General features: G+C 46.0%; 1 protein-coding gene across 2 annotated transcripts in view; it reads left to right on the forward strand.

Annotated features, from left to right (window-relative positions):
* LOC140727502 (diamine oxidase [copper-containing]-like) overlaps nucleotides 1–23,128 on the forward strand; it is a 28,903-nt gene that overhangs the window by 4,850 nt on the left and 925 nt on the right. The window contains exons 1-4 of one of the 2 annotated variants that reach the window (XM_073044886.1): nucleotides 2,501–2,608; nucleotides 11,737–13,339; nucleotides 19,090–19,378; nucleotides 22,016–22,148. In XM_073044886.1, the coding sequence (XP_072900987.1) occupies nucleotides 11,791–13,339; nucleotides 19,090–19,378; nucleotides 22,016–22,148 (1,971 nt within the window). In that variant the 5' untranslated portion in view covers nucleotides 2,501–2,608; nucleotides 11,737–11,790. Of the gene's footprint in view, nucleotides 1–2,500; nucleotides 2,609–11,736; nucleotides 13,340–19,089; nucleotides 19,379–22,015; nucleotides 22,149–23,128 lie in introns of those variants that run through there. The other variant, XM_073044876.1, reaches the window with a different exon arrangement.

A 23,128-nucleotide genomic window follows, 5' to 3' on the forward strand; every position in this document is an offset into this window, starting at 1 on the left:
AAACCCCTGGAAACCATAGCATTTCCTGAACTGAGCCTATATACACAAAGTGTGTCTAACAAGAGGATTAGCTATTGATCTGGGCAAGCCCCCGCCTTCTTAAAGAATGGAATGACATTTGCAATTTTTCAATCTTCGGGAACCATTCCAGAATCTAGTCATTCTTGAAAGATTATTACTAATGCCTCCACAATTTCCTCAGCAACATTTTCCTGACTCCAAGGGTATATTCCATCTGGTTAGGTGATTTATCTATCTCAGACCTTTAAATTTCCTGAGCACCTTCTCCTCAGTAACAGCAACTCCTCTGACTTCTCCCACCCCCCACCCCCACCGACACTCTCGGATTGCTGGCAAACTGCTAGTGTCTTCCACCATGAAGACTGGTGCAAAATAATTATTATAGTGGTCCGGCATTACCTTATCCCCCATTACTACCTCTCCAGTGTCATTTTCCAGTACAATATCCTCACTCGCCTCTTTTAATTTTTATGGATCTGTAAAAGCTTTTGTGATCCACTTTTATATTATTGACTACCTTGCCTTCATATTTCATCTTTTCTCTGCTTACAGTATGGTTTTTTAAAGCTGCGTTCCACACTTCAGGGAGTTAGGTGCTAAGTTAAAGGGAAAGACCTCCAGGTTGTGATATCAGGATTGCTACATGTACCATGTACTAGTGTGGCCAGAAATAGGAAGATTCGCATGTTTAACAAAATTAAACATGTGCTAAGGAGTTGGTGTAAGAGAGTGGGCTTCAGAATTTTGGATCATTGTGCACTATTCCAAGGAAGGTGGGACATGTACTCTATATATTATTGGAAGGTATACAAAGGTATGGATCTTTGAGGATTTGATAGACATGGACTGATTAGGGATAGTCAGCAATGCTTTGTGCACAGTAGATCATGTCTTAATAAATCATATCAAGATTTTCAAGGAAGTTACCTGGAAAGCTGATGAAGACAGGGCTATAGATATTGTCTATACGGACATTCGCAAGGCACTTGAAAAGATCCCGCATGGGAGATTGGTCAAAAAAGTTCAGTCACTCGGTATTCAAGATGGGGTCGTAAATTGGATGAGACATTGGATTTGTGGGAGAAGGCAAAGGGTGGTGGTAATAGACAATAGACAGGAGGTGCAAGAGTAGGCCATTCGGCCCTTCTAGCCAGCACCACCATTCACTGTGATCATGGCTGATCATACACAATCAGTATCCCGTTCCTGCCCTCTCCCCATATCCCTTGACCCTGCTATCTATAAGAGCTCTATCTAACTCTCTCTTGAATGCATCCAGAGACTTGGCCTCCACTGCCTTCTGGGGCAGAGCACTCCACATATCCACCACTCTCTGGGTGAAAATGTTTTTCTGCATCTCTGTTCTAAATGGCCTACCCCTCATTCTTAAACTGTGGCCTCTTGTTCTGGACTCGCCCATCAGCGGGAACATGCTTCCTACCTCCAGTGTGTCCAATCCCTTAATAATCTTATATGTTTCAATCAGATCCCCTCTCTGACTGGAGGCTGTGACGAGTGGAATACTGCAAGAGTCAGTGCTGAGTCCATTGCTGTTTGCCATCTATATCAATGATCTGCATGATAATGCGGTTAATTGGATCAGCAAATTTGCAGATGACACCAAGATTGGGGGTGTAGTGGACAGCAAGGAAGACGATCAGATCTTGCAGCAGAATCTGGACCAGATGGAAAAATGAACCGAAAAATGGCAGATATAATTTAATGCAGGCAAATGCAAGTTGTTGCACTTCAGTAAGACCAATCAGGGTAGGTTTTGGATATATACAAGATATTGGTGAGGCTTATTTTGAGTATTGTATGCAGTTTTGGTCACAATAAGATTGAAAGAAACATAGAAAACCTACAGCACGATACAGGCCCTTCGGCCCACAAAGTTGTACCCAACATGTCCCTACCTTAGAAATTACTAGGCTTACTCATAGGCCTCTATTTTTCTAAGCTCCATGTACCTATCCAAAAGTCTCTTAAAAGACCCTATCATATCCGCCTCCACCACCATTGCTGGCAGCCCATTCCATGCACTCACCACTTTCTGCATAAGAAACTTACCCTTGACATCTCCTCTGTACCTACTCCCCAGCACCTTAAATCTGTGCCCACTTGTGGCAACCATTTCAGCCCTGGGAAAAAGCCTCTGACTATCCACACAATCAATGCCTCTCATCATCTTATACACCTCTATCAGGTCACCTCTCATCCTCCGTCAGGCAACATCCTTGTAAATCTCCTCTGCACCCTTTCAATGGCTTCCACATCCTTCCTCTAGTGAGGTGACCAGAACTGAACACAGTATTCCAAGTGGGGTCTGACCAGGGTCCTATATTGCTGCAACATTACCTCGCGATTCCAAAATTCAATTCTACAATTGATGAAGGCCAATACACCATTCACCTTCTTAATCACAGAATCAACCTGCGCAGCTGCTTTGAGCATTCTATGGACTCGGATCCCAAACAGTACAAAGAAAATTTACCAGAATGTTGCCAGGACCAGAGTTATATGGAAAAATTGAATAAGTTTGGACTCAATTCCTTGGAACATAGAAGACTGAGAAGATTTGAAAGAGGTAAACAAAATTATGAGGGGTGGAGATAGAGTTAATGCAAGCAGGCTTTTTCCACTGAGGCTGGGTGCAACTACAACTAGAAGTCATGGATTAAGGTGAAAAGTGAAAAGTTTCAGGGGAACATGAGGAGGAAATTCTTCACTCAAAGGGTTGTGACAGTGTGGTACAACCTGCCAGCACAAGTGGTGCACGTGAGCTTCATTTCAAAGTTTAACAGAAGTTTGGATAGGTACATGGATGGTAGGGGAATGGTGTGTTATGTCCTTGTGCAAGTTGATGACAATAGGCAGTTTAATGGTTCAGCATGGATGAGATGGGTTGAAGGGCCTGTTTTGTGTTACACTTTTCTATGATTGTATGACTTTTATTGGTTTTTAAAAGCTTTCCATTCCTCTAACTTCACACTAATTTTTGCTATGTTATATGCTCGTTCTTTTGCTTTTACACTGTCTTTGACTTCCCTTGTCAGCCATTGTTGCCTCATCCACCCTGTAGAACATCTCTTTGGGATGAATCTATTCTTGCCATCTGAATTGCTCCCAGAAGCTCCAGCCAATGCTGTACTCCTGTCATCCCTGCTAGTGTTCCCTTGCAATCAACTGGGGCCAGCTCCTCTCCCTTTCCCTCTCAAACTGCAGCGTGAACTCTAATATGTTATGATCACTGCCTACTAAGAGTTCATTTACCTTATTCTCCCTAATCAAATCTGGTTCATTACACAACACCCAATCAGGAATTGCCTTTTCCCTAGTGGGCTTAACTACAAACTGCTCTAAAAAGCCATCTTGTAGGCATTCTACAAATTTCCTCTCTTGGGTTCCAGCACCAACATAATTTTCTGAATCTATCTGCATATTGAAATCCTCCATGACCATGGTAACAATGCCCTTATTACATGCCTTTTCTATCTCTCATTGTAATTTATATTCCACATACTGGCTACTGTTCAGGCGCCTGTATCCAACTCCCATCAGGATCTTTTTACCCTTGCAGTTTCTTAACTCTACCCATAAGGATTCCACATCTTCTGATCCTATGTCACTTCTTTCTAAGGATTTGAACCATTAGGAGCTGCAGAAAATGGGTGAGAATTTTTAGTGTCTATTTCTCCTCAATATTTACTAGGGAGATATCATGGATGCCAATGAAACACAGATAAAAGGCATATTGCAAAGAAGGAGGTATTTGCAGCCTGGAAATGCAATAAGCTGGGCAATTCTACAAGGCCTGATCAGTTACATCCTTGTACCTTGTTGGAGGCCAGAGAAGAGAATATTGAGGCCCTTGTAAGAGATATCTGATTCACCTTATCCACTGGTGACATTCAAGAAGCCTGGAGGTGGTTGATGCTGTTCCATTGTTCAAAAAGGGTAACAAGGATAGGCGACAGAACTCCAGGCCAGTGAGCCAGACTTCAGTTATAGCAAAGTTACTGGAGGGAATTCTAAGAGACAAGTCTATCATCACTTGGATAGTCAAGGCCTAATCAGGAATAGTCAGCGTGGCTCTGTGTGTGCGAAGACACTTCAAAAAGTCTGTTGGAGTTTTCTGAGGTAACTAAGGGGGTAGATGAATGTAGGACAGTGAATGTGCCCATATGGACGTTGACAAGGTACTACATGACATGCCAATCAAGAAGGTTAGGTTGCATGGGATTCAGGGGGAGCTAGCGTGATGGATTCAGAATTAGCTCGGATGCAGAGTGCGATGGTTTAGTTCAATTCTTTGACTGGAGGCCTGTGATTGGTGTAGTGCTCCAGGGGGTCTGCACTGGGATATCCATTATTTAGTGTTTATGTAAATGACTTACACGTACATATACGTGACTTAAATAGCACATTTGCTGGTGGTGCTAAATTAGGGTTCTTGCTGATAGTAAAAGAAGCTTACATTGAATCACAAAGAGATATTGATCACTTAGAGAGATGGGGTAAGGAATGGTAAAAAGACTTCAATTTACTTGAGGTGCTGCATTTCAGACAGTCAAACCAGGCAGGACCTATACAATGAATGGCAGGGAACTGATGTAGAATAGAGGGACCTGCTACAAGTGCACAGTTTGCTGAAAGTGGCTATGCAAATAGACAGGCTGCTGAACAATGTGTTTAGCATGCTGGTCTTTGAAGTTCGAAGTAAATTTATTACCAAAGAACATGTATGTCACCATATAAAACACTGATATCTATTGCCTTATGGACATACTCAATAAAACCATGGAATAATAATTACAACAGAATCAATGAGACCAGACCAACTTATGCATTAAACCAGTCTACAAAAGACAAGCTGTGCAAATCCAAAAGGAAAGATTAATTGATTGATCGATTGATTAAATAAATAAATAAATAATACCATTGAGAATATGAGATGAAGAGTCCTTGAAAGTGAGTCCATTGGCTGTGGGAACATTTTAATAACAGGGTGAGTGAAGTAACTCCATTTGATTCAAGAGCCTGATGGTTGAGGGGTAGTAACTGTTCCTGAACCTGTTGATGTGAGGTCTGAGGCTCTTGTACCTTCTTCCTGATAGCAGCAGTGAGAAAAGGGTGGTGGAGGTCCTTGATGGTGTCATCTCTGATCCATGACAATGGAAGTCAGGATGCTGCCTGGATTCGAGAGTATGAGCAATAAGGAGAAGATGAACAAAGTTGGGTTGTTTTTTTCTGGGATGTCAGTGGCTCAGTGGACACATGATAGAGGTTTATAAGATTATGAAAGGTGTAGATAAGGGAGACAGTAAGAATCTTTACTCCAGGATGAAATGCCTAATACCAGAGGACATATATTTAAGATGAGTGAGTGCACATTCAAAGGAGATTTGTGGGGCAAGTTTTCTCTACACAGAGAGTGATGGGTGCTTGGAATGTGCTGCCAGGGTGCAGATGAATACAAATAGTATAAAAGCATTTAATGGGCTTTTAGGAAACACATGACTGTGCAAGATTGGAGAGATGTGGATCATGTGCAGATAGAAGGGATTAGTTTAATGTGATATCATTTTGTATCCGTGCTGTGCTGCTTTAAGTTCATTGTTCCAAATCATCAAGGTGTTCTTATTAAAACACATCAGATCCTGAGATGACACAACAGGGTCACCATTGAGATGTTTCCACTGATGAATGTCAATAATTAGTGGAGTCTTTCATTATGCTGGCTACTTGACCAAGACAGGGAGAAGTGTTGCCATACCAATCTGTGATGCATCCAGATAGGATGCTTTCTATGGTGTATTGAAGAAAATTGCTGAGGATCAAAGGGAACAAGCCAATTTCCTTTGCCTCCTGAGGAAGTAGAGCCATTGGTGAGCTTTCTTGGCTGTAGCATCTATGCAGTTGGACTAAACATTAGATTGGTGATGTTCTCACTGAGGACCTTGACTCTCTCAACTCCCTCGACCTCAACACTGTTGATATAAACAAGATCATGTGCACTGCCCTCTCTTTGTGAAGTCAATGACTAGCTCTTTAGTTTTGCTAACATTGAGGAAAGGTTGTTGTCATGACAGCATGTCTCAATGATCTTTTTAACATCTCTATACTCCAAATCATCATTATTTGGGATGTGGCCCACTACTGTGGTATGCTCTACAAAGTTATAGATGAGGGCAAGAGCAGAATCTGCCCACTTCCTCATGAGGAGACTAGGGAGCTGAGGAAGCAGCCATGTGAGGCACCAGTGTTGAGGATAATTGTGGCAGAGATGTTGCTGCCTGTCCTTCCTGAATGCAGTCTGCTGGTCAGGAAGTCAAGGATCCAGTTGCAGAGGCAGGTGCTGAGCCCCAGGTCTAGGAGTTTGGAGAAGAGTTTGCTTGGAATTATGGTACTGAAGCTAGATCTGTAATTGGTAAACAATAGTCTAATGCAGATGTCTTTACTTTCTAGATGTTGCAAGGATGAATGTAGGGCCAAGGAGATGGCATCCACTGAAGATGTGTGTAAGATTGGGGCTGATAATTAATAACTGAGGATTCAGACTTAAGTGCATTCAGCCATAAACCCATGGATTGGCCCCTTAGCCGAACACGTACATCAAATGTTCACATGTGCAGTGCTTAGGAACTTCTGGCAGAGGATGGCAAATGTGCCCTGGAGGTTGGGCAGTCTGGTCACTGGGGGAATTTAAAGTGGAAAAATTGTGGACTGAGGATGATGGTTAACTGGCACAGGAGAGAAGTTGATAGCAGCAGGTATCAGCTATAATGATATTGCATGGGGAGGCAGCTTTCAGGGACCGAGTATCCTCCAACTGCTGTAACTTGTGTTATAAACATCACCTTGCCTTTCACAGAACCATGTTAACCTTCTTTGGTAACCCAGCATTTTTCCAAGTGCCCTCCCTAAAGTTTTATAATCTCACTTTGTGAAAATAATGATTTACTTCTCCCTTCTTTGGATAGAAGACTGAAGATCTTGGGGTCCAAGTTTATAGCTTCCTGAAAGTGTCTACAAAGGTTGATAAGGTGGTTAAGCAAGCTATGGCATGCTTGCCTTTATTAGTCAAGGCTTTGATCTCAAAAGTCAGGAAGTTATGTTGCAGCTTTATAAAATTCTAATTAGGCTGGAGCTGAAATATTGCATACAGTCCTGGTCACAATATTACAGGAATTATGTCAAGGTTTGGAGAGGGTGCAGAAGAGGTTAATCAGGATGCTGCCTGGATTAGAGGCCCTGGGTTATGATGAGTGGACAACTTGGATTGTTTTTTCTGGAGCAGCGGAGGTGGAGGGAAGGTCTGTTAGAGGTTTATAACATTATGAGAAGCATTGATATTGTCATTTTTCTAAGGTCAAAAAGTTTAACACCAGAGGACATGTACGTTTGTATTTAAGGTAAGAGCATGTCACTTCAAAGAAGATGTGAGAAAGCACTTTTTTTTTTAAACACAGTGGTGTTGGCCCAGGACAGGATATTGACAAATGTCCATTTAACCTGCCAGTGGAGCTGGAGGATTCTGCAGAGTCAACAGTGATGGTTCAACTGCACCAATCACTGAAAATTATGGCATTGATTAGTAAAACCTATCAGTAAGATCTATTTAATAGAGCTGTTAGGGAGGGTTTAAACTAATTTGGCAGGAGGATGGGAACTGGAATGATAGGGTGAGGAAGGGGAAAAACAGAAATAAATCAAAGATAACATGCAACAGAGGTGATAGAAAGGACAGGCAGGAGATGAGGCAGTGGGATGATTCACAGGACAATAGAGGCGTGGTGCATTATTTTTGAATGCATAAAGCATAAGAAATGAAAAGGACGATCTTGAAATTCAGCTATAGATTGCCAAGTATGACATTGTGGCCATCTCTGAAATTTGGCTAAAGGTTGGCAGCCATTGGGAGCTGAATGTCAAAGGATATATGGTCCAAGGAAAGATAGGTGAGTAGGCAGAGGGGATGGTGTGGCCCTGTGTATAAGAAATAATATTAAATCATTAGAAAGGGATGACATAGGATCAGAAGATGTAGAGTCTCTATGCGTTGAGTTAAGAAATGGCAAGGGTAAAAGGACCCTAATGGCAGTTGTGTACAGGCCTCCAAACAGCAGCCAGCAGGAGATAGAAAAGGCGTGTCAGAAGGGCAATGTGATGATAATCGTTGGGGATTTCAACATGAAAGTGGATTGGGAAAACCATGCCAGTACTGGACCTCAAGAGAGAGAATTTGTAGAATGTCTAAGGAATGGCTTTTTAGAACAGCTTGTTGTTGAGCCCTTGAGGGGATCGGCTGTGCTGGACTGGGTGTTGTGCAATGATCTGGAGATGATAAGAGAGCTTAAGGTTAAGAAACCCTTAGGAAACAGTGATCACAATATGATCGAGTTCACTTTGAAATTTGAGGAGAAACTAAATTCCAATGTGTCAGAATTTCAGTGGAATAAAGGAAATTACAATGGTATTAGAGGGGAACTGGCCAAGTTGACTGGAAAGGGACACTAGCAGGAAGGACAGCAGAGCAGCGATGACTGAAGTTTCTGTGAAAAATGAAGCAAGTGCAAGACAGATATACTCCAAATAATAAAAAGTTTTTGAATGGAAGAAGGACACTACCGTGGCTGACAAGTGAAGTCAGAGCCAAAGTAAAAGCAAAAGAAAGGGCATATAAGGAAGCCTATATATATGAGAGTTGCGGGTAGATATAGGACCAATAGAAAATGATGCTGGAGATATTGTAATGAGAAATGCAGAGATGGCAGAGGGACTGAATGAATATTTTGCCTCAGTCTTCACAGTGAAAGACATCTGCAGTACACTGGACATTCAAGAGTGTCAGGGAAGTGAAGTATGTGCAGTGAAAATTATGACTGAGAAGGTGCTCAATGAGCTTAATGGTCTGAGGGTGGATAAATCTCCTGGATCTGATGGAATGCACCCTCAGATTTTGAAGGAAGTAGCTGGAGAGATTGCAGAGGCATTAACAATGATCTTTCAAGAATCAATAGATTCTGGCATTGTACTGGATGACTGGAAAATTACAAATGTTACTCCGCTATTTAAGAAGGGTGGGAGGCAGCAGGAAGGAAACTAGAGACCTGTTAGGCTGACATCAGTGGTTGGGAAGTTGAGGGATGAAATTACCAAGTACCTGGAGGCACATGACAGCATGGTTTCCTGAAGGGAAAGTCCTGTCTGACTAACCTACTGCAATTCTTTGAGGAAATTACAAGCAGGGTAGCCAAGGGAGATGCAGTAGATGTGATGTACTTAGATTTTCAGAAGGCCTTTGACAAGGTGCCACATATTAGGAGCAAAGAAAGATAAGAGCCCATGGAATTACAGGGAAGTTACTAGCATGGGTGGAGCATTGACTAATTGGCAGAAAGTGGGAATAAAGGGATCCTATTCTGGCTGGCTGCCAGTTACCAGTGAAGTTCCACAGGGGTTGATGTTGGGACTGTTGCTTTTTACAATGTATGTCAATGATTTGGACTACAGTATTAATGGATTTGTTGCTAAATTTGCCGATGATACAAAGATAGGTGGAGGAGCGGGTAGTGTTGAGAAAACAGAGACTTAGTTTAGGGGAATGGGCAAAGAAGTGGCAAATGAATACGATGTTGGAAAGTGTATGGTCATGCACTTTGGTGGAAGAAATAAACGAGCAGACTATTACTTAGATGGGGAGAGAATTCAAAATGCAGACATGCAAAGGGACTTGGGAGTCCTTGTGCAGGGTACCCAAAAAGTTGCTCTCCAGGTTGAGTCAGTGGTGAAGAAGGTGAATGCAATGTTGGCATTCATTTCTAGAGGAACAGAATATAAGAGCAGGGATGTGATGTTGAGGCTCTATAATGCACTCATGAGACCACACGGAGTATTGTGTGCAGGTTTGGGCTCCTTATTTTAGAAAGGATATACTGACATTGGAGAGGGTTCAGAGAAGATTCACGAGAATGATTCCAGGAATGAAAGGGTTACTGTATGAGGAACATCTGACAGCTCTTGGGCTGTATTCCCTGGAGTTCAGGAGAATGAGGGGGAGATCTCATAGAAATATTCCGAATGTTTCGGAACAGATTAGATATTGCCAAGTTATTTCTCGTCGTAGGAAAGTCTAGGACAAGAGGGCACGACTTCAGTATTGAAGGGTGTCCATTTAGAACAGAGATGCAGAGAGATTACTTTAGTCAGAAAGTGGTAAATCTGTGGAATTTGTTGCCACAAGCGGTTGCAGAGGCCAAGTCATTGGGTGCATTTTAGGCAGAGATAGATAGGTTCTTGATTAGCCAGGGCATCAAAGGGTATGGGGAGAAAGCAGGAGAGTGGGGATGACTGGAAGAATTGGATCAGCTCATGACTGAATGGCGGAGCAGACTCCATGGGCCAAATAGCTGACTTCTGCTTCTATATCTTATGGTCTTATGATCTTAAACCATTAAAATCTATCCAAGTCTACTATTTCAGAGTAGCAACATTATGTTGCAGCTGTCTAAGTTATTAAAGAAACCACACTTGGCATATTGTGTCCAGTTTTGGTCACCCTATTATAGGAAATACATTGTCAAGCTGGAGAGTGTCTATTGACAAGGATGCTGTTTGGACTAGAAGGCCTGAATTATACAGAGAGGTTGGCCATGCTGGATCTTTATTCCTTGAAGGGTAGATTGAGAGGTAACCTCATGAAAATTTATCAAACCATGAGGGGTATGGATAAAGTGGGTGGTCATTATCTTTTCCCCAGGGTTCAGGAGTCGAAAACCGGAGAACAGATACAACAGCAGAGATTTAAAAGTGACCTGCGATGGTAATTTCTTTACACAGAGTGTAGTCAGTACCTGGAATGAGCTGGAATGAGGTAAAGGCGGGTGCAAATGCAAAATTTAAGACGCATTTGTGCAGGTACATGGAGGGTTGTTTTTTTACATTGGAAATCTACAATCAGTGGTGTGGCACGACCCTCAATGCTGAATCCGCTATTGTTTGTCATTCACATGAACAATTTGGATGAGAACGTAGGAGTCTTGGTGAGTAAATTGGGGGCGACTTCAAAACCTGCTGGTGTGTCTCTCCTTGAACTCCCCAGGCCTGGTAATATCCTCATGAATCTTTTCTGCTTGTTTTCCAGTTTAATGACTCCCCCACCACCACCACCCCACTGTCTGCAAACTAAGCTTTGCATTGCAGCTCAGTCCATGTGAGAATTGTAATCCAATTTCAATTCCAATTAATGCAGGTAAGTGGGATTAGTACTAATAAGCAATAATGTCAGCACAACCTCAGTGGACTGAATTCCATACAACTCTGACTCCGGAACCCAGTGGTGATATTTACCATGTGAGAGGTTAGAAAAATCTGGGTTTGATCCCAAACTCTGGCACTGCCTTTGTGCAAGTTTGCACAATCTCCCAGTGGCTGCATGGACTTCTCTTGGGTGCTCTGGTTTCCTTCCACCGGATGCTGTGCAGGTCAGTGGGTAACCGCTGTAAATCACACTCTGTGTGGGTGAAGAATGAAATCTGGATGGAGGTGATGGGAATGGGATGGGATTGGCGGGAGTGGGTGGGTAAGGTAATTGTTGGTATGGACTCGTGGATAAAGAGAAATACTGGAATGGACAATTCTCTCCTGTGCAGCCCTTACCCCCTCCCCCCATACAATAAAATGCCATACTAACTTGTTGCCTTCCCCCTGCAGCCTCTGGTGTGAAAAGACATGTAATAAGACATCTTCGGTACCAGCTGAGGGGCGATGCTGGGCGCAGTGAGGTTGCTGTGGTTCTTCCTTGGCCTGGCACTGTGGGGTGAAGCCAGCTCGCCTCCACACTCCCTCCAGTACTATCGCCGTGCCTCTGTGTTTGCTGACCTCAGTGTCACCGAGATACAGGCAGTGAGGAACTATCTGGTAGCTCAGAAGCATCTCAACCTCTCCTCTGCCAGAACACTGACACTCAGGAAAAACTACATCTTCCTCATCGAGCTGCAGCCCCCCAAAAAGCAGGATGTGCTCCAGTTCCTGCAGGGATACATCTGTCCCCCAAAACGTGAGGCCAGGGTGGTGGTTTTCTTTGGTGCCGAGCTAGTCCCCAGAGTCACTGAGTATGTGGTGGGACCACTGCCTCTGCCCCGGCATCACCACCCTGCCAGGCCAAAAGGGAGAAGCTCCATCAAGTTCACATCCCGACCCGTCACAACAGTCGAGTACCAGTTCCTGTACAGGAAGCTGGCCCAGGTTACCAAGGTGGCCACCCCACTACTGAAGGAGATCAGCGGCGCCTGGTTCCACAACTGCACTGACCACTGCCTGACCTTTACCGACGTGGCCCCCAGAGGGGAGAAGTCAGGGGACAGAAAGTCCTGGTTCATTATCCAGCAAGATGTGGACACTTACTTCATCCACCCGATTGGCTTGGAGATCCTGCTCAACCACAAGAGCACTGACCCCAGGCTCTGGACCGTGGAGAAGGTCTGGTACAATGGCCAGTACTTTGACAGCGTGGAACAGTTGGTGGAGAAGTACAACAGAGGGCTGGTGGCTACGGTCAAACTGCCCGAACTCCACAAGGAGAACCTCTTCTCCTCTTACCGTCCTCGCGGACACTTCCAAACCCAAACCAGTACCCGTGGGCCCCAGGCCTGGCAGCCACACGGCCAGAGGTACTGGGTGAAGGGGAACTCGGTCCTTTACGGAGGCTGGAGCTTTGCCTTCCGAGTCCGTTCATCCACAGGCATCCAGCTCTTTGACATCCAATTCAATGGTGAGCCCATCGCCTATGAGGTTAGCCTGCAGGAAGCTGTTGCCTTCTACTCCGGCCACAGCCCCGCCACCATGCAGACCAAGTACATGGACGTGGCCTGGGGAATGGGGGTGAGAGGGTACGAGCTGGCAAAGGGCATTGACTGCCCGGAGTTCGCCACCTACATAGACACCTACCACTTCTTCGACAGTGACCAACCTGTACGCTACAGGAACGCCCTGTGTATATTCGAGTTTCCCACTGGGGTCCCCCTGCGCAGGCATTTCAACAATAACTACAATGGAGGCTACAACTTCTACGCTGGTGTGGAGGGTCAAGTATTGCTGCTGAGAACCACATCCACTGTCTTCAACTACGACTATATCTGGGACTTCATCTTCTACCAGAACGGGGTGCTGGAGGTCAAGGTCCACGCCACGGGCTACATCCACTCCTCCTTCTTCACTCCTGAGGGGCTCAACTATGGCATCAGGGTCCAACAGAATTTGCTGGGCAACCTGCACACCCATCTGGTACACTACAGGGTGGACCTGGATGTGGCAGGTGGGTGGGACATCAGCACATCCCTCATCACTCACCCCCATATACTTTGTCCTCCACATGCCCCTCCCACACGCCTTAACCACAAACACTTCCCTGCCCCATATATGCCCTTCCCCACCGCATTCAACTCAGCCTAGTCCTCCCTGTCTGAGATGTTTCTATCTACAGCACTCCCAAACAATCCCCACACCAATAATGCCTCAACTGCCCCTAAGCCCCCAACACTACACATTCTCCCATACAGTTCACTTCCTGAGTTTACCCCTCCTCCAGCCCAGAGCCCACCGGTCCGTGAGCCCTGAGCACTGTGGTCTCCGCTCATTCGCACTGGGTCCAGGAACTACACCATCAGGACGAACCCAGCAGTTTACTGATCCAGGAGTGGATGCAACAGTTTCCCCCAGTCCCATACTCCCACAGTGTGACTCTCCCCCAGTCCCGCCACTCCCACAGTGTGACTCTCCCCCAGTCCCATACTCCCACAGTGTGACTCTCCCCCAGTCCCATACTCCCACAGTGTGACTCTCCCCTAGTCCCATACTCCCACAGTGTGACTCTCCCCCAGTCCCGCCACTCCCACAGTGTGACTCTCCCCCAGTCCCATACTCCCACAGTGTGACTCTCCCCCAGTCCCATACTCCCACAGTGTGACTCTCCCCTAGTCCCATACTCCCACAGTGTGACTCTCCCCTAGTCCCATACTCCCACAGTGTGACTCTCCCCCAGTCCCATACTCCCACAGTGTGACTCTCCCCTAGTCCCATACTCCCACAGTGTGACTCTCCCCCAGTCCCATACTCCCACAGTGTGACTCTCCCCCAGTCCCATACTCCCACAGTGTGACTCTCCCCCAGTCCCATACTCCCACAGTGTGACTCTCCCCTAGTCCCATACTCCCACAGTGTGACTCTCCCCCAGTCCCATACTCCCACAGTGTGACTCTCCCCCAGTCCCATACTCCCACAGTGTGACTCTCCCCCAGTCCCATACTCCCACAGTGTGACTCTCCCCCAGTCCCATACTCCCAGTGTGACTCTCCCCTAGTCCCATACTCCCACAGTGTGACTCTCCCCTAGTCCCATACTCCCACAGTGTGACTCTCCCCCAGTCCCATACTCCCACAGTGTGACTCTCCCCCAGTCCCATACTCCCACAGTGTGACTCTCCCCCAGTCCCATACTCCCACAGTGTGACTCTCCCCTAGTCCCATACTCCCACAGTGTGACTCTCCCCCAGTCCCATACTCCCACAGTGTGACTCTCCCCCAGTCCCATACTCCCACAGTGTGACTCTCCCCTAGTCCCATACTCCCACAGTGTGACTCTCCCCTAGTCCCATACTCCCACAGTGTGACTCTCCCCCAGTCCCATACTCCCACAGTGTGACTCTCCCCCAGTCCCATACTCCCACAGTGTGACTCTCCCCCAGTCCCATACTCCCACAGTGTGACTCTCCCCAGTCCCATACTCCCACAGTGTGACTCTCCCCAGTCCCATACTCCCACAGTTTGATGCTGCCTCAGTACAGCCACTCCTGCAGTGTGATGCTCCTTGGGCACTGCCCCTGCCACCCTGCACAGGTGTTTTTGCAGGGTGTTGGAAGTTTAAGGCATTTGGGGGGTTTGATAAGCATTTGGGAGGCTGAATTTGTTTTGGGGAGCCCCTCTCAACCCTGGTGATCTGGATTCCCTCTTCCTTGCGTCCTAGATCCTCCCAGATGCCCAGTTCATCTGGGAGATCTGGGCATGGGACCAGTTCTCAGCTGCTGATCTTGATATTCCACACTGCTGAAAGATCATAGTTGAGAGCTTAAAATCCAAGAATACACAGGTAGGTAGAGGGATGAGGGAGGCTATATTGGTTAAAAAAAAGAGATCAAATCCTTAGAGGTGGCAGAGGATCAGAAGATGTGGAATCCTTGTTGGTAGAATTAAGAAACTGTAAGGGCTGATGGGAGTTATATACAAGCACCTGAACAGTTGCCACAAAGTGGGATACAATGTACAACAGGAGAAAGAAAAGGTATGTAATAAGGGCAATGTTTTAATAGTTATGGGTGATTACAATATGTAGGTAAATTTGGAAAATCAGGTTGGTGCTGGATCCCTAGAGATGGAATTTGTAGAATAGCTACAACATGGCTTTTTAGTGCAGCTTGTGGTTTAGCCCACTAGGGAAAACACGAGGGAATCTGCAGATGCTGGAAATTCAAGCAACACACACAAAATGCTGGTGGAATGCAGCAGGCCAGGTAGCATCTATAGGGAGAAGTACAGTCGACATTTCGGGCCAAGACCCTTTGTCAGGGCTAACTGAAAGAAGAGATAGGAAGAGATTTGAAAGTGGGAGGGGGAGATCGGAAATGATAGGAGAAGACAGGAGGGTGAGGGATGAAGCTAAGAGCTGGAAAGGTGATTGACAAAAGGGATACAGAGCTGGAGAAGAGAAAGGATCATGGGACGGGAGGCCTACGGAGAAAGAAAGGGGGAGGGGAGCACCCGAGGGAGATGGAGAGCAGGCAAGGAGTGATTGTAAGAGGGACAGAGAGAGAAAAGAGAGAGAAAAAAAGAAAAAAAACCTAAATAAATAAATAAGGGATGGGGTAAGAAGGGGAGGAGGAGCATTAACAGAAGTTAGAGAAATCAATGTTCATGCCATCAGGTTGGAGGCAACCCAGCCGGTATATAAGGTGTTGTTCCTCCAACGTGAGCGTGGCTTCATCTTGACAGTAGAGGAGGCCATGGATAGACATTTCAGAATGGGAATGGGACGTGGAATTAAAATGTGTGGCCACTGGGAGATCCTGCTTTCTCTGGTGGACAGAGCGTAGGTGTTCAGCGAAACAGTCTCCTAGTCTGTGTCGGGTCTCACCAATACTGTATATAGGCCGCACCGGGAGCTCTAGACGCAGTATATCACACCAGCCAGCTCACAGGTGAAGTGTTGCCTCACCTGTGAATGGTGGTGAGGGAGGAAGTGTAAGGACAGGTGTAGCACTTGTTCCGCTTACAAGGATAAATGCCGGGAGGGAGATCGGTGGGAAGAGATGGGGGAACAAATGGACAAAGGAGCCACGTAGGGAGCGATCCCTGCGGAAAGCAGAACGGGGGGTAGGGAAAGATGTGCTTGATGGTGGTATCCTGTTGGAGGTGGCAGAAGTTACGGAGAATTATATGTTGGACCTGAAGGCTGATGAGGTGGTAGGTGAGGACAAGAGGAACCCTATCCCTCATGGGGTGGCGGGAGGATGGGGTGAGAGCAGATGTACGTGAAATGGGAGAGATGCGTTTGAGAGCAGAGTTGGTGGAGGAAGGGAAGCCCCTTTCTTTAAAAAAAGGAAGACATTTCCTTCATTCTGGAATGAAAAGCCTCACCTGAGAGCAGATGCGGCAGAAATGGAGGAATTGCAAGAAAGGGATGGCAATTTTTGCAAGAGACAGGGTGAGAAGAGGAAGCTGTGAGAGTCTGTAGGCTTATAGCAGATATCAGTAAATAAGTTGTCTCCAGAGATAGACACAGAAAAATCAAAAAAGGGGAGGGAGGTGTCAGAAATGGACCAGGTAAATTTGAGGGTAGGGTGAAAGTTGGAGGCAAAGTTAATGAAGTCAACGAGCTCAGCATGTGTGCAGGAGGCAGCGCCAATGCAGTCAATGTTGCAACGGATACCAGTATAGGATTGGAACATGGACTGTTCCACAAAGCCAACAAAAAGGCAGGCATAGCTGGGGCCCATACGAGTGCCCATAGCTACACCTTTAGTTTGGAGGAAGTGGGAAGAGACAAAGGAGAAATTATTAAGAGTAAGGGCTAATTCCACTAGACGGAGGAGAGTAGTGGTAGAGGGGAATTGGTTAGGTCTGGAATCCAAAACGAAGTGGAGAGCTTTGAGACCTTCCTGGTGGGGGATGGAGGTATATAGGGACTGGACATCCATGGTGTAAATAAGGCAGTGAGGGCCAGGGAACTTAAAATTATTGAAAAAATTCAAAGTGTGAGAAATGTCACCAACATAGGTGGGAAGGGATTGAACAAGGGGGGATAAAACAGTGTCAAGGCATGCAGAAATGAGTTCGGTGGGGCAAGAGCAAGCTGAGACAATGGATCTACCTGGATCTTGGGTAGGAGGTAGAAACAGGAAGTGTGGAAATTATGAGGTTGATGGCAGTGGATGGGAGATCTCCAGAGCTGATAAGGTTGGTGATGGTGTGGGAGACAATGTCCTGGTGCTCCTTAGTGGGATCATGATCAAGGGGTAAAACAAAGGCAGTTCTGGATTGATGTAGTAGATGTCTGGATTGATAATATTATCGATTTCACCCTGCAGTTTGAGAGGGACAAGATAAGTAAGATGTATCAGTATTCTAGTGGAGTAAAGGGAATTACAGAGGCATGGGGAGCTGCCCAAAGTTGATTGGAACGGGACACTTGCAGGGATGACAGCAGAACGGCAATGGCTAGAGCTTCTGGGGGAAATTCAGAAAGTACTAGATACATCCCAAAGATGAAGAAATATTTTAAGAGGAGGATAAGGCAACTGTAGCTGACAAGGGAAGTCAACAACAGAACAGAAGAAAAAAAGAGGACATTTCATATAGCAAAAATTGGTAGGAGGATTTGGGAGGCTTTTAAAAGCCAACAGAAGGCAACTAAAAAAACCATAATGAGAGAAAAGATGAAATATAAAGGTAGTTTAGCCAATAATATAAAAGAGGACACCAGAAGTTTTTTTCAGGTATATAAGAGTAAAGGAGGCAAGAGTGGAGATTGGACCACTGGAAAAAGCTGTTGGAGAGAGAATAATTTGGGACAAGGAAACAGTGGATGAAATTAATCAGTATTTTTCATCGGTCTTCTACAGTGGAAGACATCAGCAGTGTGCCAGAATTTAGAGTGTCATGGGATGCAAGTGAGTGTAGCTGCTGTCATTAAGGAGAAAGTTTGGGAAATCTGAAAAGTCTGAAAATAGATAAGTCACCTGGACCAGATGGTCTGCACCCCAGGGTTCTGTAAGAGGTAACGGAAAAGATTGTGGAGGCATTAATAATGATATTTCAACAATTACTAGACAGTGCAATGGTTCCAGAAAACTGAAAAATTGCAAATGTCACTTCACTCTTTAAAGATTGAGGCAGAAGAAATGAAATTCTAACCCAGTTAGCCTAACATCAGTGTTTGGAAACACATTGCAGTTCATTATTATGGATGTGATTTTGGGATACTTGGAGGCACCTGAAGGCATGGTTTTCTTAAGAGCAAATTTTACCTAACAAATCTGTAAATTCTTTAAGGGACAGACAGACAGGGTAGACAAAGGAGAGTCAGTGAATGTTGTTTACTTGGATTTTCAGAAGGCTTTTGACAAGGTGCTGCACGTGAGTAAGCTTAACAAGATAAAGCCCATGGTATTACAGGAAACATAAGCATGGATAGAAGATTGGCTAACTGGCAGGAGAGAGAGATTAGGAATAAAGGGAGCTTTTTCTAGTTAGATGCCATTGATCAGTGAGGTTCCACAGGGGTCAGTATTGGGACTGGTGAATCTGTGGAATTCATTGCCACAGAAGGCTATGCAGGACAAGTCATTGGATATATTTAAAGCTGAGCTTGCTAGGTTCTTGATTATTAAGGAGGCAAAGCTTATGGAAATGAGACAAGAGAATGAGAGGGATAATAAATGATGAAATGGCAGAGTAGACTCTGAGTTGAATGGCCTAATTCTACTCCGATGTCCTATGGTCTTGTGGTCCACAGGAACCCACAACAGTTTTGAAACGTTGGAGCTGAAGCTGGAGAACATCAGCAACCCTTGGAGTCCAGGAGCCCACATTGTGCAGCCTCGACTGGACCGGGTACAGAGGGCACGTGAGCGGTCAGCTGCCTTTGCTTTCCGCAAACCGCTGCCCAGGTATCTGGTCTTCTACAACCCTACACAGCTGAACAAGTGGCAGCACCCACGGGCTTATCGCATCCAGATCAACTCCCAGGCTGACCGTGTCCTGCCTCGCGACTGGGAGGAGGAGAAGGCAATTACCTGGGCAAGGTAAGGTCACTGTCCAATCAGGAGCAAATTCCAGGTGTGGCATCAGACACTTCATAAACCTGAGATCAATGGGAAGACCCTCCAGTCGAGCTCAGAGTTTGGGTGTGGTGTCAAGGAACACACCCTTCTGCCCACCAAGTCAAGACTGATCAATAACTCGAGGGCACACAAAATAGTGAGAGGTAAAAGATCTAAAAAGCACCTGAGAGCATATTCTTCACCCAGACAGTGGTGGGGCTGTGGAACGAGCAAAGTTCATTTAAAAGATACTTGGACATGTAAATAGACAGGAAAGGTTCAGAAAATGCAGACAAATGGGACTAGATCAGATGGGAACCTTGGTCAGCATGAACCTGGTGGGCCAAAGGACCTTTTCTCATGTTGTATCACATAGAATAGTACAGTCCTTCAGCCCATAATGTTGTGCCAAAATATTAAAGCTAATGATACCTAATGACTTCTACCCACACAATGTCAATATGCCTCCATTCCCTGCACATTTATGTGCCTATCCAAGAGCCTGTATTATATTTGCATCTACCACCACCCCATGCATCACATCCTAGGCACTCATTACACTGTTTTTAAAAATAAAAATCTTGCCCCCAGCATTTACTTCGAACTTACCCCTCTCACCATAAATACATGCCCTCTTCTTTTCGACACTTCTACCCTGCGGAGAAGAATATTGGCTGTCTGCTCTATCTCTGCCTCACATAATTTTATAAACCTCTATCGGATCTCCCCTCAGTCTCCGCTGCTCCGTAGAAAACAACCCAAGTTTGTCCAACTTCGTGTTGTAGCTCATACGCTCTAGTCTAGGTAGCATCCTGGTAAGCCTCTTCTGCACCATCTCCACAGCCTTCCTGTAAGGAGACAACCAGAGCTGAATACTCCAGATGCAGTCTAACTGGAGTTTTATAATGCTACAAAATAACTTCCCAACTCTGGAACTCCTGTGCCTCAACTAATAAGGCAAGTCTCCCTTATGTCTTCTTTAACACCGTATTAACACTTTCAAGGAGCTATGGACTTGGACCCCAAGATCCCTCTGTACATCAACACTAATAGGGGTCCTGCCATTAACAGTGTACTGTCCACTTACACTTGATCTTCCAAAGTGCAACACCTCACACATGCCTGGAATAAACTCCCTCTTCCATTTCCTCCTCCATATCTGCAACTGATCAAGCAATCCTCCTTCCCCACCCCCAACCTTTTTATTCTGGCATCTTCCCCCTTCCTTTCCAGTTCTGAAGAAGGGTCTCACACCAAAACATCGACTGTTTATTAATCTCCATAGTTGCTGCCTGACCTGCTGAGTTCCTCGAGTATCTTGTGTGTGTTGCTTTGGATTTCCAGCATCTGCAGAATTTCTCCTATTTGTTATCTACTGTATAAACCACCATGACCTTTGCCAGTTTTCTATGCAATCCACAAACTTACTGACCATGCTACCTACGTTCTCACCAAAATTGTTAATATATGTGAAAACTGTGGAGCCAGCACCAGTCCTTGTGATGCACTCCTGGTCCAGAGTGAACAACAACCCTCCACCATACTCTCTGACCACAACCACCAAGGCAGTTCTGTATTGAACTGGCTGCTCACCTGCATCCCATGTGATCTCACCTTCTGGAACATGGTACCCCACCTCATATCACCCTCTCTCCCACTCTGTCCCCTTCACACTCTCCCTCTCTCTGTCACAGCATCCATTTCTCTCCTCACCCTATTCAAACTCTCTCTCCCTCCATCTCTCAGACATTATGTTCCTTTCCCTCCTCCTGCCATACCCCCTTCTCTCTCTCGTATCTTGTTTGCTTCCATTTCCCTCCCTCATCCCATGTGAATACTTCCTCTTCAGTCTCTCCCCACCACTCTCTCAGTCTCCTTCCCTCTCTCTCTTTCTCTCCTCCCCCCACTCCTCTACCCTCCTCTTCCATCATTCCCCCTCCCAACTGCTCTCCCTCGCCAGGCCTCCTCCTTCCCTGACTCCCTCCCCTACCCCATCTCGTCCACCCACTCCCTCCCCTCATCACTCGCCCACTCCTCTAAGCCGCTTACCATGCTCTCCACCCCCTCCCCACTCATCCACACTCCCTCCCCCTCAACCCTTCCCCTACCCATTCTCGTGAGCCCTCACTCCCCACTGCCCCTCCCCTTCTACCCCACCCTCCCTGTCTCCCCCTTCCCTGTAAACACTCTCAGCTGCCCCCTCACCTTCCCCTTCCCTCACCCTCCCTTATCTTCTCCCTCTGCCTCCTTCACCTCCTCCACCTGCCTCGCTCTGCATTCCCCTTCACCCTCCCTCCCACCTCCCTTCCCTATTACCTCCTCCCCCTCCCTTGCTCTCTGTCACCTCCTGTCTCTTGTCCTCCCCACCTCCCTCTCACTTCCCTCTTCTCCCCATCACCCTCTCTCACTTCCTCTCCTTCCCTCGTCCTCTCACACCGTAAATAATTAATCTTCCTCCCTCCACTTCCTCTCTCCTTCTCTCACTCTCCCTCCTTTTCTCGCATATTAGCTCCTCACCCTCTTATCATCCCTCTCCTCCCACTGCTCCTCTCCCTCGCCCTATGAGAAGCTCCCCACCCACACTTGCTCTCTGCTCCAGTGATGGCCTCCCTGTTCCAGGTATCACTTGGCTGTCACTAAATTCCAGGAGAACGAATGTTGCAGCAGTAGCCTCTACCTGCAGAACGACCCCTGGGATCCCAATGTCAACTTCGAGACGTTCATTCACAACAACGAGAACATCACCAACCAGGTAAGCATCCAGGGCTGGAAGTGAGGAGGGAAAGGGGAATGTCTCCTCATAATGTCCCCACTGTTTGATGAGGGTGATGGTAGGTCCAACCAGGGATAAAAGAGGAGATGTGCCTGTAATTAGAGGAGGTGGGGGAGGCCTTAAAGTGTACTTTGTTTCAGTATTCACCAGTGAGAGGGCCTTGGCTAATGTGGGGTCACCAAAAGACAGGCTGATATGCTGGAACATATCGATGTTAAGAGAGATGATACGCTGAAACTTTTGAAAAAGTTCCATGGGGCTTGATGGGATATACCCCAGGTTACTACAGGAAGCAGGAGAAGAGATTGCTCTCTCTTTGCTGATGATCTTTGCATTCTCACTGGCCACAGGAGTTGTACAAGAAGACTGGAGGGTGGTAAATGTTAACTCTTCATTGAAGAAAAGTAATCAGGATAACCCTGGGAACTTAGACCAATGATTGTTGCTGATAGATTGGAGCAGATTCTCAGAGGCAGGATTTATGATCTTTTAAAGAAGCATAGTCTGATTAGCATTAGTCAGCATGTCTTTGTGAGGGACAGGTCGTGCCTCAGGAGCCTGTCTGAATTCTTCAAGGAAGTAACAAAACAAATTGACAAAACAAAGGCAGAGCAGCAGATGTGGCATATGTGGATTTTACTGAGCCGTTTGACGTTTCCCTATAGTAGGCTCATTTGGAAAGTCAGGAGGCATGGGATCCAGGGAAACTTGGCTGTATGGATTCAGGATTGGCCTTCCCACAGAAGGCAGAGGGTGGTAGTTGAGGGACTACATTCTACCTGGAGATCTGCAACCAGTGGATGTTCCACAGGAATTTGTTCTGGGACACCCTGCTCTTTGTGAATTTTAGAAACAAGAAGTGAGGGGGAGAGGGTTAGTATTTTTGCACATGACACAAAGGTTAGTGGTGTTTTGGATAGTGTGAAAGGTTGTTGTAGGTTACAACAGTACATTGGTGT

Source organism: Hemitrygon akajei, chromosome 1 (genome assembly GCF_048418815.1).
Source record: "Hemitrygon akajei chromosome 1, sHemAka1.3, whole genome shotgun sequence".
NCBI lineage: Eukaryota > Metazoa > Chordata > Chondrichthyes > Myliobatiformes > Dasyatidae > Hemitrygon > Hemitrygon akajei.